Raw genomic sequence first — 16,196 nt, forward strand, 5'->3', positions numbered from 1 at the left:
ACTCCTCCTCCTCCTCCTCCTCCTCGTCATCCTCCTCCTCCTCCTCCTCCTCCTCCTCCTCCTCCTCATCCTCCTCCTCCTCCTCATCATCATCTTGCATTATTAGCGCAGTTGCAACACAAAACGTTGGTCTGACTGTTGTCGGCAGGAAGGATAGGAATGCAGCACCGCCCTCCTTCTGGTATAGCCCGATGAACGAGAGGTGAGGAGGAGGAGGGGGAGAAGAAGGATGAATGGAGTTCGAGGAGGAGGAGGCAGTTTGGAGAGAGAGGAAGCTGGAAGGAGTTTAGAGAGGGAGAAAGAAAGAGAGCAGTGGATGTAAGTTGGACGTCCGGGGCGTCAAGGGGAGGGAGGAGGAGGAGGAGGAGGAGGAGGAGGAGGAGGAGGAGGAGGAGAAGCCTTTCAGAGATCCCTCTCCCTCCTTCTGAACGTTTGCGAACAGGTCGAGCGAGTACGAGAGGATGGGCGTGAAGGACAAGATCATGATCTTCAAGGAGAGGGAGGCGAAGAGCCAACAGCCCTTCCCTTCCTCCTCATCCTCATCCTCATCCTCCTCCTTTCCACCACACAAGGTCCTTCATGTAGCGTCATCCGTCCTCCTGACGTCTCGCTAGCCCCCGTTGGAGGACGCAGCTGAGATTGGCCGTCACCCTCCCAGGAATGGAGGAGCAAGATCTCCAAGGTCAGGAGGAGGAGGAGGAGCGCAAGCAGTAGCAGAATGGGGAAGCAGGGATAATGGAGCACGAGTATGAGCTGCGAGAACAGGAAGGAGAGGAGGAGCAAGGGGAAGGAGCAGGAGGAAGATGGATCAGACTGTAGGAGGAAGAGGAGAGGCCTTGATATCTTATCTCAGGATGGCGCGTTCCCTTGCTACCTTGACAACCTCCGTCCCTGCTGCGGGTTCAACCTCCCTTGGTGCTAGAATCGTTCCCTTCCCTGCCCACTCCCCCGCCCCAATATCTCCTCCTCCTTCTCCTCCTCCTTCTTCTCCTCCCTCCTCCTCCTCCTCCATCTCATGGTTTTTTATGCTTCCTTTCCTTCCCTCTCTTGCGTCTCCTTGCTTTCGTTTGATCCCTCCAACTTCTGATCGCTCCCCAGAAGTTACAGACGATTCGCAGCTCCCTCCTCCTCCTCCGTCACTTCGAGGTCGAAAATCTTCCTCTTCTTCCTCTTCCTCTTCCTCTCCCTCCTCCTCCTCCCCCTCACTCCTCCTCGTCCTCCCTTCATAGCCCGCGCCCTTCCCACCGCCTTACAAGCTTTCCAGCGCTCTCAATGCTGGAACTTGATCCCGCCCCAAGGTCAATCGTCGTGCATCCTCGACGCGAGCCGACTCGTCCTCCTCCTCTTCCTCCCTCCGCCATGCTTGGTATCTTATTGCTCCTTCCTCCATGGCGCTGATACCAGGCAGACGGCTCAGGTGCCGGTAGGAGGCGCAGGGGAGCAGGAGCAGTAGGAGGGAGGCGGGAAAGAAGTGCAGTGTTTTCCTCCGACTCCTCCGACTCAGAAAAAGATTTTCGATCCTCCAAGTCTCTCGTCGCGACTCCATCCATAGCAAGTATGCCTTCTCATCCTCCTCCCTGCCTCCTCCCTCCTCCTCTTCCTCTCCCATCTCTTTCTGCCTCTAACACCTACGAAGGAACAGGAGCGGTCACTCCCTCGCAGCAGGAGGAAGCTTCGCTTTCATCGAGAAAACGAGCAGGTCGGAGAGTAGATCGGGTCGAAGAGACCCTCCCTCCGATGAGGGGGAGGAGGAGAGGGGGTGTGGTGGGAGTTTGAGTTCTGAGACTGAGTGAGAGCAGAGGAACTCGCATGGATGATTACCTCTGGTGGTCGCAGAATAAGCGGCGGCAGGCACATACGAAAGGTTCTCCTGCTCCTCCCTACCTCCCACAAACCACCTCCACGATCTACTCTCCTCCTTCCGTCCACTCCATCCCATCCTCCCTTCTCTCCTTATCTTGCTCCCATCCTCTTTCCGCCCCCTCCCACCCCTATCCTCCTCTCTCCCTCCCTCCCCCACTTCTATCCTCCCCTCCTCCTCTCCTCTCCTCTCCTCTCCCCTCCCCTCCCCTCCCCTCCCTCTGACTTGATTCCGAAGGCCAATGGTCTTGACAGCGACGAATCGTTTTGACGAGAACTTTCAAAGGCAACTCGGCGTGAAGAAATTCAAACGAGAGATTTCAAATATATTACAAAGAAATCGCGCTTAAAGACGAAATTCATCCAACTTGACATCTCACACAATTCACACTAAAATACAACAGAACAAATCAAACCATCTCCACACCCTCCTCCTCCTCCTCCTCCTCCTCCTCCTCCTCGTCTTTCCCCCCCTTCCCTCAACCTCCTCCCTCCCTGCCCAGCATGTCTCCCTCCTTTCGTCCTCGCCTCCCCCTGATCCTCCTGGTTTTAACACTCCTGCTTCGCCACCAACGCAGAGCTCACAATCAATCTGAATCCTCAGGTTCCTCCATGAGACTCAAACGCTGCTGCTGTACCTCCTCCCCCTCCTCCCCCTCCTCCGCTTCCTCCTCCATCCCTTCCTCTTGCTGCTGCCTTCCCTCCTGTTCCTCTTCATCCAACTTTCGCTCCATCCACTTCCGTTTCATGCAGATGGTCCTGCTGCAGCAGTCACAGAGGTTGAATCGCTCCTGTGCAAGCCCTCGCTGGAGGTAGGCGACGATTGCAGCAGGGCCCAACCGAACAATCTCGGGGGGAGGAAGCTGAAGAAGAAGTCAGAGGGTGGACATAGCATGGGGAGGGGGGAAGAAAGTGAAGAGATAGGAGGAGAGGAGGACGGAAACAAGGTGAAGGGGGAGAGGAGATGGGAAGGGCTGGCACCTGTAGCGTATCATTGTTGAAGACGAGGATGCGTTGAAGGCGTGGAGGACAAGCTAGCAAGTTTGGTAGCACTGTGATCTGATTTCGAGAAAGATTGATCTCCTCCAGCGTTGTGCTTGTCCTGCTTGCCGTTCAGGTATGCAGGGATAGAGGGAGGGAGGAGGATCAAGAGGCTGTAAGAGACGGAGGAAGGTACGAAGGGAGAGCGGAGAGGAGGACGAGGGTGAGCTGGCAAGAGAAGGAGGGAGTAGGAGCAAGGGAGGAGCATGACCTCAGAGCTTTTGCAAGGTCGAAAAGGCCGGCAGAGGTGATGCGGTTCCCGCTCAGATTCAATCTCCGCAGCCCCAGCAGAAGGTTCGGCCTGTCCCGTGCGAATATCTTGCATCCCTGTTCCATGTCTGAGCCTGTTGTAACCCCCTGCTCCTGCTCCTGCTCCTGCTCCTGCTCCTGCTCCTGCTCCTGCTCCTGCTCCTGCTCCTGCTCCTGCTCCTGCTCCTGCTCCTGCTCTCCTCCCCCCCACCCTCCAACAACAATGCCCCGCTCTGTCTACCACCACCTTTTTCCTCACATCTGCTCCACTTCCTCCTTCACCTCACCTCATCGCCAATGTCATTGTCAGACAAGTCAAGAGCGCCTTCTTCGTCTGGCTCAAGAACAGGCAGCAGAGAACGTAGCCCCTGCCATCATCGTTAGCGAGCCCCTCCAGCTCATCTCCTCTACCCTCCTCTTCTCTCCCTCTCCTGCTCTCCCTCCCTTCTCTCCCTCCCCTTCTCTCCCTCCCCTTCACTTCTCTCCTCTTCTCTCCCTCTCCTTCACTTCACTCATCTTCTCTCCCTCCCCTTCACTTCTCTCCTCTCCCATCGTCTCCCCTTCTCTCCCTCCCCTTCTCTCCCTCCCCTTCACTTCACTCCTCTTCTCTCCCTCCCCTTCACTTCACTCCTCTTCTCTCCCTCCCCTTCACTTCACTCCTCTTCTCTCTACTTCTCTATCGTCATTCACTTACCACCATCCCGACGGCGTTCCCTCTGATGTGAAGGACCTGCTTCTTACTTCCCCAGTTCAAGTTCAGCAGAGCCTCTGACAAGTTCGACGCGCCATCGTTCGAGAGCTTGTTGCAGCTCAGGTCTAGCTCGCTCAGTCTGAAGCCTTCTCCCCTGCCCCAGCGTTACCCAGACAGCGAGCCGGAGTCTTGTAGTCACCTTGTGGAGGCAGGCATTAGGAGGATGCTGTTGCCTCTGAGATCGTTCCAGTCCAGCCTGAGGGACTGCAACGTGCTGTTGTACCCAAGAGCCCATCCGAACTGAGAAAACACGTCACAATTTTGTCTCTCCCGTCTGCTGCCTTGCTGTTATCCCAGCCCTCTCTTTCCCAATCCCCCTCCTCCTCCCTCCTTTCTCTCTCTCGTCACCCACTTTTCCACTCCTCCTCCTTTCTCCTCGCTGTACTTACATTCTGCGCTCCTCCCATCCCAATCGAGTTCAGGCCTAGATCAAGCGACTGCAAGCAAGTGTTCTTCCACAGGCTGCGGGAAATGCTGGTCGCACCCTGCCATGCCAGTCAACGTCCACCTGAACTTCCAGTACGCACGGCCTCGTCACCTCAGCAGCAACTTCGTTCCTCCTCAGGCCAAGGTGGGTGAGCGAATTCATCCTCGTCAGTGCCGCTGACAGGAGGGAGCACCCGTGGCAACGGATCAAGTTGTATCCGAGCTCTAGCTCCCTTAGCGCCGTGCATTGATCGAGGAATTCAGTCAGGATCATCGCTCCCTACGGCAGCGGATCAGATGCAACAGCGCGCAAGTCAGATTATCACTTGAGGACGGATGTAGTTCATGGCAAGACGAAGGCAGACAAGCGAGGTGTTGGTGAGGAGACCCGGAGACAAAGCGCTCAAGCCTGCTCGACGTCACAGCACGAACAGCAAAAAAACAAATATCACCATCATTTCGAATCTCGTTAGATGAAAGGTTCAAATATTTGATCGCGCATTTGCTGGTAGCTTTTAGAGGAAATGAAAGAGCTGTGCAGCCTTCTGTACCTGCACGTGGGATCAGCCAAGTTGAGAAAGACAAGAGAGTATGCAGAAGACAACGAAGCAGAGAGAACGAAACGAGAGCAGAGATTCTTTGACCTCAAGGCAGGAGACTTACCGATCGAGTTGTCCCCTAGGTCCAGGCTCGTTATGCTGCATCCAGCCTCCATGCCAACAGCAAGAGCTCGAGCTCCCGAGGGACCAATCTTACAGCCTCGAAGTGTCAGGGTCTGTAGACTTGTTGCGGTAGACATGTTCTGATGTTCAGTCAGGACCAGGGACTCTGCAAACAAGGCAGCCAAACCGCAAATATCTTTAAGACTCCCGATGCACGGAGGGAAGTCGTGCCCACTAAGTCCAGCTCTTGTAGATTACAACAACGAATCACTTCCGAGATCTTCTGTGCCCTTGAGCTATCATCAAGTCAACCGTGACGAAATAAGAAAAGAAATGTATTTCAAATGATGGAACGAAATTTGCGTTCGTTGCAACATTATTTCAAGATTTACCTGAATATCCGATAAGGAAACCCCCACGACAAGGATTTCAGCCTCAGAATTCCTTCATTGGATAACTTGATCAATTTCTTGGAATTCAAGCTTCTGCAAGAACGCAAAGGACGGCTCAGTCGAACCAAGACTGAACCATTACAGGATACCTTCCAAATTTCATGCCAGAGATCACCAGTGGCCCAGCAAAAATAGGCAAGAGATTATCACAAATTTTTCTGCCGCTCCACAGTGCGGATATTTCCCCTGGATTGATAGTGAGAAGAGAGTCGGAGGGAACAAGCTCCGTACCGAGATCAATCTTGTAGATGTATCTGCATGCTTCCCTAAACAATCTGTTCGTCATGCGCGCCTGTCGAGGTCTCAGTGTCATAAGTGCACTTGGGATGCAGCAAAACTGACTATCATCAAGTTGCGAAATGGCAAATACTCCAGCAGAAGCGCGAGCTCAGACGGTCGGAACTGCATGAACTCCGAGCATCTTCGGGAGGGGAAAGGATTGACGCACACTTCACTCCAATCACCCTTTCGAGGTCTCTTTGAGCTCGTGCTCCAATGGAACCCATTCTGGCACAGACAGTCAGCGCTGTGAATCGACCTTTACTTTCCTCTACCTCCTGATGGAGGCCATCGAAGTCACAGCCTGCGCAAGCTATCGACCCGATCTGCAGGCAAGGCGAGAGAGAGACAGGAGAGAGCGGAAATGACAAGATCTCTGGTGACAGTGGGGCAAGAGACGAGCGCATACGCTCCCTTCCCCTGGAAGTTTCAGGGAGATCCCTGCCCTCTCGCCCATCCCATTCTTCAGCAGACTGATCTACTTCGAGCTGAGCAAATTCTTCGATGGAGCTCCTCTCATAACAATGCGAAGAAGTGTTGGAAACATGCATGATCCTCGACTCCTCACGATTCAAGATATTCTGAGCATCGATTTGACCGCAAGCCACTTCAAGTCATCAAACCGTTGCCTGCAGCAGACAGGTAAGTGAGATGAAACGAAGTCTCTTGATGACGGTAAGATATGGAGACATACATGTTCAATCATGTTTGCTTTCAAGGCTGGTAAGATCCTCTACACCAGCCTGTGCATAGCATCCTACCACTCGAATTCTACTAATCAATCTATTACCCAACAAAAGCATTCTCGCCGTCACCACTTTCTTCATCCAACACCTTGTCTCGTTCATTTGCTTTCTGTCTCTCTCGATGTATCCTCCCTCCTCTCTCTGCTCCTCTGCTCCATTTCGAGATTTTCACCTTGCTCTGTTCGATCATCTTTCTCAAGCCAGCTTGTCCCCCTGCCCCTCCCAACCTTCTCATCATCATTCCTTTCCATGCTCACACTCATTTCCTGCGCTTCTAAACACCAAACAAGATCTCTCAAACTTTCTCTTCTGCTTGCTTGTTTTTCTCTTTTTCTTCTCTTCTTCTCTCATTTCTCCCTCTCATCCAATTGTCCATGGCCTGCTTATGTTCATTCAGCACATTTTGGTTTTATCAAATCGGTCTTATCAGGCCTAGGTCAAAGGGGTCCTAGCTGTCATATGGCTGCAGGGACACGGGGGGGTGAGGGGGGGTGCAAAGCGGAGGGGTGGGGGGTACTCTGGAGGGGTACGTCAATGCAATCCAAGGAGTATCAAAGGATGGGGTACGGTGAAGAACAATGGAGACGGGGGTAGTGGGTTTCTAGAGGTGGGGGTTAATATACCAGGGGTAGTAGGAATATGAGGACAAACAACAATATGGAGGGGTAGGTGGAGGTCCTTGTTGGTAGGGGTAGAGAATTTTCATAGCAGCTGGGTGACCAGGGGTGGTACCCAAACAGTACTGGTGGGGTCCATATTTAAAAAGTTTTCGGCTTTATCTTTAGAACAGGTCCCACATTGGATCCAAACTTGGATCTTTATCGTTTAAATTTGGGAGGATTCTCTAGAATATTTCATCTCTGTTGTCATATTGGCGGTGAAGGAGGCGATTTTGTTGGTAGGGCTATTTACGAAACGATGCTTTTAAAAATAGTTGTAGAGGGCATTATTTTTGTGTGAAGATTTGATAATCGTTGTGATCGACAATCACTTGCGACAGATTCGCTTGCGGGAGATGTTGCGAGAGAATGATTGTGTTCTCTGTGTTGAAGTATCTATCTGGCAGTTGAGAGATAGCACAGAGAAGAGGTTGGCATTGAATGAGTCTGGACACGTGAATGTCCAAGTTTGAAGCTTTGACCAACGAAAGGTTAACGGATGCAGCATCGAAACGAGACTTGTTTGAAAAGTGAGTACCAAACTTACTTTGAAAGAAATGCACGAAGATTGCAATCCAAGAAATGCTTGACGAGTCCTCCTGGATACCTGCAGGGAGAAATTCAGCACAGAGCGATGGGGTACTGATTCTTGCTCCTTACCCGACGGAACAACAAGATCCTGTCAGATGGTGTCATCAATTTGACCAGACTATTATGCTCGATCAGATCGCTCAGGTGTACATCTGGCACGCTGGATTTGAAAGTGGCAATCCGAGGAGGATGGCAAGGACGCTAACGATCGGGGGCACACAATATACAATGCATAGCACCGTTCTCTGTCCCTTGGTATTGAGAAAGAATGTTCAGTGCAGCATTGATGTCACGAGACACTATGCGAGTTTTGAAACACTTGGTGGACTCACACCATTTCAACCATCACACCGCCCGTCTCTTGAGATGAAATACACTGCCCCTGAGGATCCGGACGTCTGAAATTTTATAATTTTGTACCACATCGATGACAGTCCGCTGTCGTATGTCTTTCATCAACATAAAAAATGCACATCAGCACGGTAGCTTCATGATAGCTTCACGATATTAGCTTCACGATATTAGCTTCACGATATTATCTTCACGATATTATCTTCACGATATTATCTTCACGATATTATCTTCACGATATTATCTTCACGATATTTTGTTTACGATATTATCTTCACACGATATTAGCTTCACGATATTAGCTTCACAATATTAGCTTCACAATTGTTCTATTATTTTCACGATATTCGGTTCACAGTAGCGTCACTATAGCTTCAGGATATTAGCTTAACAATTGTTGCACGACATTAGCTTCAGGATATTCGCTTCATGATATTTGCTTCTAGATATTAGCTTCTAGATATTAGCTTCACGACGTCAGCTTCATGATACCTTCATGATACCTTCATGATACCTTTATGATACCTTCATGATACCTTCATGATACCTTCGTGATACCTTCGTGATACCTTCATGATACCTTCATGATACCTTCATGATACCTTCATGATACCTTCATGATACCTTCATGATAGCTTCATGATAGCTTCATGATAGCTTCACGATATTATTTTAAGGATATTAGCTTCATGATAGCTTCGTGATAGCTTCGTGATAGCTTCATGATAGCTTCACGGTATTCGCTTGGACTTCACGGTACCCTAGCATATCATCGCTACAGAAGAGCCATAAAAATCTCAATAGACTCTCCCAGGAGTGAGTTTGGAGAGTCAAGGATGTGTCAAGTACGATCCTCTGCGGTTCATAAGCTGTTTCCTATCCAAAGGCAAAAACGAAGTTAAAAGAATTCTACTTTGTTTCATTGACATTCAAATTACAGACTACACATCATTTACATTTTGTAAGTACTCGTCGGCTGCCTTGGAGTAATCGTATGCCCCTGTCTTTGCCGCTACATTGTGCTTCCCACTGCACATGGCGTCGCCCCACACGCTGTATCCTGCCCAGAAGTAGGGGGAGGCGAAAGGCCTCGGAAGACTGTCCGGGTTGGAGGAGCGAGAGACTTCCTCGAAGCGTCGGACCTTCTCGTGCCACGTCATCGACTTAAGCTCGTCTGGGAAGCCCCTGAGGTACTCGAGCTCGGTCGCGTTCCTTAGCCACATCTGCACAGGAGGGTCAGCCACCGACGCCCTTCCCCTCCCTCTCACTCCACCTGCGTGTCTCGCAGAGCCGACGCCACGTCCTGACCTCCGTGAATCAGCCTGTCGTAGAAGGCGTGCCAGAAGATGGCGCGGCACTCGTGGTCCACTACCCAGTACGAGGCGACGACGCAGTTCGATCCAGCGATCAAGAAGCCGAGGGGCCATGCGACGGTTGAGATGTCGGGGGAGCTTGACAGGGAGCTCGGGTCAGGAAGATTGCTCTGCAAGCTTGTCAGGGCGCTGAAAGAAGCAGATGACGACCTGTTACCTGTCGATTGGATGCCAGCACGACTACTCTACACACTGGAAGCTCCCAAGCAGATATCTTGTCTCCTCCAAGAACTTCTCCGTCTGCCATGGGGATGACCAGGCTCGAGGAGCTGCTGAATTTGCTTTGAGAGCGACAGCTGAAGTGTAAGACGTCGGCGTTGCTTGACGAGACGTTTACAACCTTGACTTCGTTGCTCTTCATCCTGTGAAGATCCTCGTTGATCTTGGAAGAATGAGCTTCAATGTCGCTGATCACTCGCATCTTCCGGAAACACGACTTGAGTGCTTTCCACTCGTTCTCGATGTTGGAGCAGGCTTGCCCGTCGCGCGGTTTGCCGATCGCAAGCACCTTGAGCATCGGGGCGAACCTCATGTTGATATCCCTGTGCTGCGACCACGAGAGGTACTTGATGCAAGGCGAGTAGGCGATGCCAAGAGGAAAGCGATCAAGCATGCAGACTGGGTCCTCCGCTTCCTCCTGTCTGTCCAGAGGCAGAGCGTGGAGGGGGACGTGGGCCAGACGACCCTCAGGGATGAGGATCAGTCGTTTGACGCGCGGTGACACCATCTTGACAAGGCTCTTGACTCTCAGGGCATGACTGAGCTCTGCCAGCTTGTCGTTGCGGTTGAAGCTGTCTCCCTCGATGCTGAGGTTCTCCAGACATCGATCGATCTTCTCGACTTCAGCCTCACTATAGCACAAGACGCGGGGACAGTCCTCCTTCCACTCCTTGAAGAACACAAACCCCATCTTGTCTCCGAAGTACCATTCCACTATCGCTGTCTCGTAGTGTTCCACCGGATCACTCATCCACAGGCAAGGGTGCTCATCCTCCAGAGGTGAAAAGAATCTCAACATTGAGGCTTTTCCATCCTTGGACTGCATTGCGACCTTCTCCCGCATCGACAACAGCTGCATTGCATACTTGAAGAGTGCTTCTTCCTTCTTGAGCGACGAGATGCTGTCGCCTTCAGATTCTCTCTGCAGTCTTTCTACCTTTCGCTGCATCTTCTCGTATGAACTTCGCATCTTCTCACTCAAGTTGTTCACAACACAACCTCTGCTTGCCTCGCTGAGCAGCAGCTGACCAAATGAGTACCCATGACTCCTCTCGGCGTATGAGAGGGCCTGCGCCGGTTTTCCCAGTAGCAAACAAGTTTTGACGCACCCGGTGAAGGCAGATTTCAAGGTGTTCCATACTGTAGTTTGAAATCTTCTCGATCCACCTGAAGACCCCAACATAACCGATGCCAACGTTTCACAGACTCCTAGCGCGCTTTCAAATCTTTCCTGCGCATCTTGAATCCCCTTTTTGTTGTCGACATCTACTGATCGAAGACATATCATCGTCGAGTCCCCAAAGCTCAGCAGCCGAAGTTTTGCTTCAGAGTACTTCACTTGCGTCTTTGCATACTGCAGAGGAAAAGTCTCATAAGAGAATACATCCAGAGCCTTCGAGTAATGATCGATTGCCGTCTCGAGTTCGCCGTCGGTGTTTTCTTTCAAGCTCCTCATTGCGAAAGCATCCGCCATGTTCAGGTGGATCTCTGCTTCAAGGCACATGAGTGAAACCCGCTCCTCTCCAACAAGCCTTGGCAAGTTGGAATTTGCCAGCGTCAAGTAATCGGTCGCTTCCTTGTAACAGCCTGCGTAAGGGATTAGGACGCATCAAGTCAAGACAAGATAGAATACCTGCAGCAAGAAACACCTTGCCAATCTCGAGGAGAGCAGATACGAAGTCTTTCGGAGCTGCATCAGCTGTGTACAACTCGAAGGCTTTACAGAGATAATCTGCTGACATCAACCAGGTCTTGGGATTGTTTTCCTTCGTTGCAGCGTGTTTGTAATATTCACCGAGCCCCACATATGCAGCCTGCAACTGCCGAGTGTTGTGATCTTTCTTGTCGATTCCTACAATGGCTTTTTGAAAGTAGTTTTCACACTGATCTTCGAGCTCTGATTCTTCTTCTAAATGTGACAGTGATGACAGGCAATAGAGATATGAATATCCTAGACAGAGTTGGATGCTTGCTTTTTCTTGGTATAAGTAATCAAGCTTATTGAGAGCTTTCCATCCTTCAATTGCGATGCGCAAGAACAAAAATCGATTATTCAGTCTCGTCGCACGGAAGCAGGAAGAGCATATTCGATTGACCTTCGCTATCTTTGAGTTACAAGCACCGAGTGACTGAGCGATTCCTCGTGCAAGTTTGTCCTCTACTGCCTTTGTGCTCAACATCATAGGACTGTTGTTTCCAGAGTCACCGTTGCTCGAAAAATCGGGTGAAGCATCATCGATGTCTTGGAAGCCATGCGAAGAACGCTCTAACTCCACGAGCAGACTCTCTTCGTTGCAGCCGGCCATAGCAGAAGTCCAGCTTCTCAACACTGTAGAATGATACTTTGGCAGGAGAAGTGAGTCCCATCTCTTTAACACTGCCAGGACGTGATTCGAGTTGCACGAGAGCAAATTCTTGATGAAGGCGTTGCTCAGAGCTGTTTTGTTCTGGTACATCTTGAACAAATCATCAGAGCACAGCGTTGAAATTCTAGGATGATCCCGGAATAATTCTGTTATTTTGTCCATCAAGTTTCTCACAGTCTGAAAATCATTGATAAAAGCACTGATCTGATATTTCCTCTCGAACCCGTCGAGAAGTTGAGGAAACTTTTCGATGCAAGTTTCGGCATCAACCATTGCCAAGTGAATATCCCCCAGTTGCTGAAAGGCCCTAAGACATGGGAATCAGATCCATTCAAGGCAAGACAGGAGACTGAAATACCTGCTACGAGCACACAAGAACCAAGCTGGCTCAGAAGTATCTTCAAGTACCCCAGTCACGAAAGTAATCGCTGCTTCGGCCTTTCCCATCTTCAGTTTGTGCGTTGCAAACTCTTTCTGGAGGGCTAGTTTGACGTCTTTCAAAACATCCTGTACCGCTTCTTCCTCTTCAGCATCGAATACCTTAAGGGCGTCGCTGAATTTATTCGTTCCTTCAATTCTCAACATCAGTCGACATCAAAAGCATAAAGCACAAACTTACTCAGTTCATCTTGAAAAGACTGCAGGTAGTTGGACACCACTGCCTTGCTCCTCCTCTTGATGACATCATCTAACTTTCTCTCGAATAGCAGTTGCTCAACAAACAAAAGCTCATCATTTTGATTGTTTGAGTTGACATCCGACAGGCTGCTCTGTACTGACACATCGTCCGATGAATCATCTTCTTGGAAACATGAAACACTGTATCTGCATCGTCGAGCTCTTGAATGTCACCAGGTATCGAAAATTTGCGGTTGCCATATTCGGCCTGCAAATTTTGTAATGACGCTTCGTTGAAATAGCTGTTGTTGATATCTTCCATTGTTGACGGTGCTTGCAATCCTTTACTCCTGTGGCAGATAATCAGAAACTTAATGAAGCGCACTGCTAGAGCAAGGCTAAGCAACTTTTTCCCTTCCTGACATGCTCTAATTTTTTAGCATCAACCATTTCCCATGAATTTGTCACGCGTGCGCGCTGACTTAATGGAGCTAACCTCTTCATTTTCCTTCCACGCGACTCCTCTACTCTTATTCCCCGATCCCTTCTTCTTACTTCAACCGCCTTTTCTCTTCCTGCCATCTCTAGCTCTGTTCTCGATGGGCCCTCCCCGCTTCGCCATCTGCATTATCATCTTGATAAATTTGCCTGCCATTTCCTCCGATGTTCCTAAATCACACATACAACCCCTCTTTCCTTCAGATACACTCTCACCCCACCCCCTCCATGTTCAGATCTTTCGATGAAATCCCTTCATACCGTGAACCCCTTCCCCGTGATCCCTACCCCCCGCCTGGATGCATCGCTCAATCTTTCACCCCACCGTTTTCCTAGATACAACCTACCCCTTGCTATGATAAAAAATACCGTTCCAGAACCACTCACCCCCTTTCTCATAACCCCACCCTCTCACTTGCTAGATTACCCGACCCCTCGGTTTCATGACCATAACTCGTCTGACCCTATTTCTACTTTAGGGCAGTCCCGGACTATCCCAACGGTAGCACCTGATCTTCTTTATCGGAGCGGGGTCCCCCTCCATCATCATCACTACTCACAATGGTATACTCTCGTCATTTGCTACCCATAACTTTTCACTCAACTCATAAATATATATGAAAATTGAGTCATCATTAAAACAATTGTTTTTACAGTGAAAAAACCGGATGCATCATACAAGATTTTCTCGTGCCGTCAAGATATGAAACGACGTCTCTTACAGATTGCATCCTGAGATCAGATTTCAACCGCTGCGGTCTCTCCCGTGACCCCACCTGGGACATTGGGAGTCAAAATGGTTACATTACCCCGACCCCCTTTTTCTATCACCCCGTACCCACCAATATCAAACGCTGAACCCCTTCAAACTGGTCGGAATATCCCTGCTACCCCTACCCCTGTTTGTAAGGGGCCAAACATATCTCGAGCAACGACCCTCAACTACTACACCACGGACCTATACACCCTACCCCCACTTAGTAGTGACTCCTGCCCTCACAAAAACGGGTCCTGGTCCAAGCTTGAAGAGCCCGCGGCCGTTTCCCTCGTCCCCCCTCATACCTGAGTCGGCTACACATCACGTAGCACCGGGTCTTGACTCTCTGCTGACAGTGAACGGTACCACCCCTCAGGCCAACAATCATGCTCTCACTGGGCCCGGTCAAATGAAGGGGTACTGAAACTAGCTTCTCGGAGTTCGGCCTGTTCCCTGAATCATCATCGAGTCCCGTGAGAGCGGAGTAGTAAAAAACTGAGTAAAAAACTTGGGACGGACGGGAGTCCGGGACTCCGACGACGGCTCCCGGAAGCCGCTCACTGAGTCAGTCCGGCCGCCCGCCGGGCCGCCCGCCGAGGCTGATAGCGGGAGTCAGCGGGCCGGACTATCGGAGCCCCCCCCGGGCCCGGCGACGCGGCGCGACGCGGCGGGCCGCCACGTTGAACCGGGCCGCCGGGCCGCGGCCGGGCCCGGGGGCCCCGTCACACGGACGGCCGGCGGCGGCCCCCGTGACGGCGGCCCCGGCGCGACCGCCAGTCAATGAGACCGGGCCGATGTGGATGGCTCGGCCGGGCTGGGGGATCAGATTCGACTCGATGAACGGCGGTCTATCACCCGGTGACCAATCGTCCTGGCCGCAGTGGCACTGAGATCGGACCCGCCGGGTCCTAGGCGCCGAGCGGGCCGGGCGGGCGGGGCCTTGCTAAAAGACCCCATAATTTGATTTCAAAAGTAGGGGTAGGGGTAGTGCATCTGATTCGTCGATTGCGCCCTGTGCTCGTGCCATGGCGAACGGTAAGAGTCTGTTGGCGCTGCTACCCTCAGCCCCCTGTCCTCCTCCTCTCCCGCAAGCTCGTCCTTCTAACTTGATGCTTCTCTGCTCACAATCTCCCCCCCTCCTCTCTGCCTGCACATGCATTGCCTGATCATCCTTTCCTGAATGCTCGCTTCCCCTCCAAACCTTTCGTCAGTCTTTCTACATCCATCCATTCGGCGTGTCTCTGTAGATGAATATCTGATTGACAAGAGATTGAGAGTCTTGTGATCAGTTTCATCACCATCGTTCCTCAGCATTCTCTTTTATTGCTATATTCACCACATCCCCTAATCACCTTCTATCTTCGGCAGAGCGAGTTGGACTGGGACTTCAGTGCAAGCTGCTCGAGCGAAGGGATTGGAGTGAAGCATGCACTAGAAACAGACACCAAGAGACAGACGATGCTGACTTGTCGGGCAAACCGGATTGGGAGCGAATATATGATCTAGCGGTTTGCAAGCCGCTGCTTCCTTTCCGCATTTTGAAGAGGTACCACGAGCTTCAGCATGCTGATCATTTCTATGCATGGCATGGTCATGTCAAAGAACAAAGGTGTCGCTTTACACCCATTCATAATTCGCTCCTGATCCTCTGACAGGAATGTGGACAACACAGCGAGCAACTACAACAACCTGATTATGAAAGCTGCAGGAGCTCTGTTGATAGTCACTGTTTGGATTATTCTCTTGCCTCGGATCTATGATCTTTCTCCTTCATGCGCATCTTTACAATCGGATGTGTCAAGTCAGTGCTCCTATACGCTGGCAGACCCCACTTGCTTTGGCACTCTGGACTCAGTAGCGAGCACTTGCAAACTGACAGGATCCTGCATTGGAACTTTCATCGGATGGACCCGAGGATTCTTGATGGTCGTGATGAACGCGCTCCTCCCTCTTCCTGCTCAGCATGGAACCGAGCAGTAAGACAAGCTGTCATTCGATTGGATCTCCTTCATAAACCTCTTGTGTGGTGCTGTAGGTATTGGGATGTTTGGATCCGACGCAAGATACGTGAAGTCTTGGTTCGACCACCGAGTGGTTCCTTTGACTGCTTGCTGACATGCAAGCAGGCGCCGCAGTCCTTGCGCAGGCGAGACGTAGAGTCTTTCCTCTTGGTTCCTTGTCGCATGCTGCCTTTACAGGTCTGTGACGAATTCAAAGTGCTCGGTGGTAACTATTATGCTTGTGAAGTATTATTGCAACCTGAGTAGCACGTGGGGACAAGAAAGACTCCGGTGGCAT

The 16,196-nt window shown here is 51.0% G+C and overlaps 4 protein-coding genes across 4 annotated transcripts; 1 reads left to right on the top strand and 3 right to left on the bottom strand.

Annotated features, from left to right (window-relative positions):
- Window positions 1-2,447: 2,447 nt before the first annotated feature.
- Window positions 2,448-5,947, bottom strand: GUITHDRAFT_141588 (hypothetical protein; the record flags this gene model as incomplete). The annotated part of the gene is made up of 16 exons (XM_005829046.1): window positions 2,448-2,723; window positions 2,842-2,962; window positions 3,113-3,228; window positions 3,438-3,518; window positions 3,845-3,995; window positions 4,041-4,141; window positions 4,291-4,386; window positions 4,410-4,607; window positions 4,654-4,736; window positions 4,780-4,878; window positions 4,991-5,235; window positions 5,382-5,474; window positions 5,531-5,627; window positions 5,673-5,733; window positions 5,784-5,843; window positions 5,906-5,947. The coding sequence occupies 16 exons, from the start codon at window positions 5,945-5,947 to the stop codon at window positions 2,448-2,450; spliced, it is 1,920 nt and encodes a 639-aa protein (XP_005829103.1).
- A 3,020-nt stretch (window positions 5,948-8,967) lies between these two features.
- On the bottom strand, window positions 8,968-9,871 carry GUITHDRAFT_153664 (hypothetical protein). The gene is made up of 3 exons (XM_005829047.1): window positions 9,598-9,871; window positions 9,341-9,550; window positions 8,968-9,290 (listed from the first exon to the last, which is right to left on the bottom strand). The coding sequence occupies exons 1-3, from the start codon at window positions 9,859-9,861 to the stop codon at window positions 9,009-9,011; spliced, it is 756 nt and encodes a 251-aa protein (XP_005829104.1). The 5' UTR covers window positions 9,862-9,871; the 3' UTR covers window positions 8,968-9,008.
- Window positions 9,872-12,069: 2,198 nt separating this feature from the next.
- On the bottom strand, window positions 12,070-12,995 carry GUITHDRAFT_153666 (hypothetical protein). The gene is made up of 5 exons (XM_005829048.1): window positions 12,837-12,995; window positions 12,645-12,795; window positions 12,384-12,594; window positions 12,138-12,332; window positions 12,070-12,115 (listed from the first exon to the last, which is right to left on the bottom strand). The coding sequence occupies exons 1-5, from the start codon at window positions 12,963-12,965 to the stop codon at window positions 12,091-12,093; spliced, it is 711 nt and encodes a 236-aa protein (XP_005829105.1). The 5' UTR covers window positions 12,966-12,995; the 3' UTR covers window positions 12,070-12,090.
- Window positions 12,996-14,893: 1,898 nt separating this feature from the next.
- On the top strand, window positions 14,894-15,960 carry GUITHDRAFT_153667 (hypothetical protein). The gene is made up of 3 exons (XM_005829049.1): window positions 14,894-14,933; window positions 15,267-15,507; window positions 15,554-15,960. The coding sequence occupies exons 1-3, from the start codon at window positions 14,924-14,926 to the stop codon at window positions 15,876-15,878; spliced, it is 576 nt and encodes a 191-aa protein (XP_005829106.1). The 5' UTR covers window positions 14,894-14,923; the 3' UTR covers window positions 15,879-15,960.
- The last annotated feature ends 236 nt before the right edge of the window (window positions 15,961-16,196 follow it).

This window comes from Guillardia theta, assembly GCF_000315625.1.
Source record: "Guillardia theta CCMP2712 unplaced genomic scaffold GUITHscaffold_55, whole genome shotgun sequence".
Classification (NCBI taxonomy): Eukaryota; class Cryptophyceae; order Pyrenomonadales; family Geminigeraceae; genus Guillardia; species Guillardia theta.

What these genes read in the sequence shown, in the direction of transcription:
- GUITHDRAFT_153666 (XM_005829048.1), bottom strand. Translation starts at nt 12,965, where the DNA reads ATGGAAGATATCAACAACAGCTATTTCAACGAAGCGTCATTACAAAAT. An exon ending in ATGCAGATACAGTGTTTCAT is followed by an intron (nt 12,796 to 12,836) that starts GTTTCCAAGAAG and finishes GTGTCAGTACAG; the next exon opens with AGCAGCCTGTCGGATGTCAA. An exon ending in GTCTTTTCAAGATGAACTGA is followed by an intron (nt 12,595 to 12,644) that starts GTAAGTTTGTGC and finishes TGAGAATTGAAG; the next exon opens with GAACGAATAAATTCAGCGAC.
- GUITHDRAFT_153667 (XM_005829049.1), top strand. An exon ending in GGTCATGTCAAAGAACAAAG is followed by an intron (nt 15,508 to 15,553) that starts GTGTCGCTTTAC and finishes ATCCTCTGACAG; the next exon opens with GAATGTGGACAACACAGCGA.
- GUITHDRAFT_153664 (XM_005829047.1), bottom strand. Translation starts at nt 9,861, where the DNA reads ATGCGAGTGATCAGCGACATTGAAGCTCATTCTTCCAAGATCAACGAG. An exon ending in TGCTGGCATCCAATCGACAG is followed by an intron (nt 9,551 to 9,597) that starts GTAACAGGTCGT and finishes ACAAGCTTGCAG; the next exon opens with AGCAATCTTCCTGACCCGAG. An exon ending in CGGCTCTGCGAGACACGCAG is followed by an intron (nt 9,291 to 9,340) that starts GTGGAGTGAGAG and finishes CCTCCTGTGCAG; the next exon opens with ATGTGGCTAAGGAACGCGAC.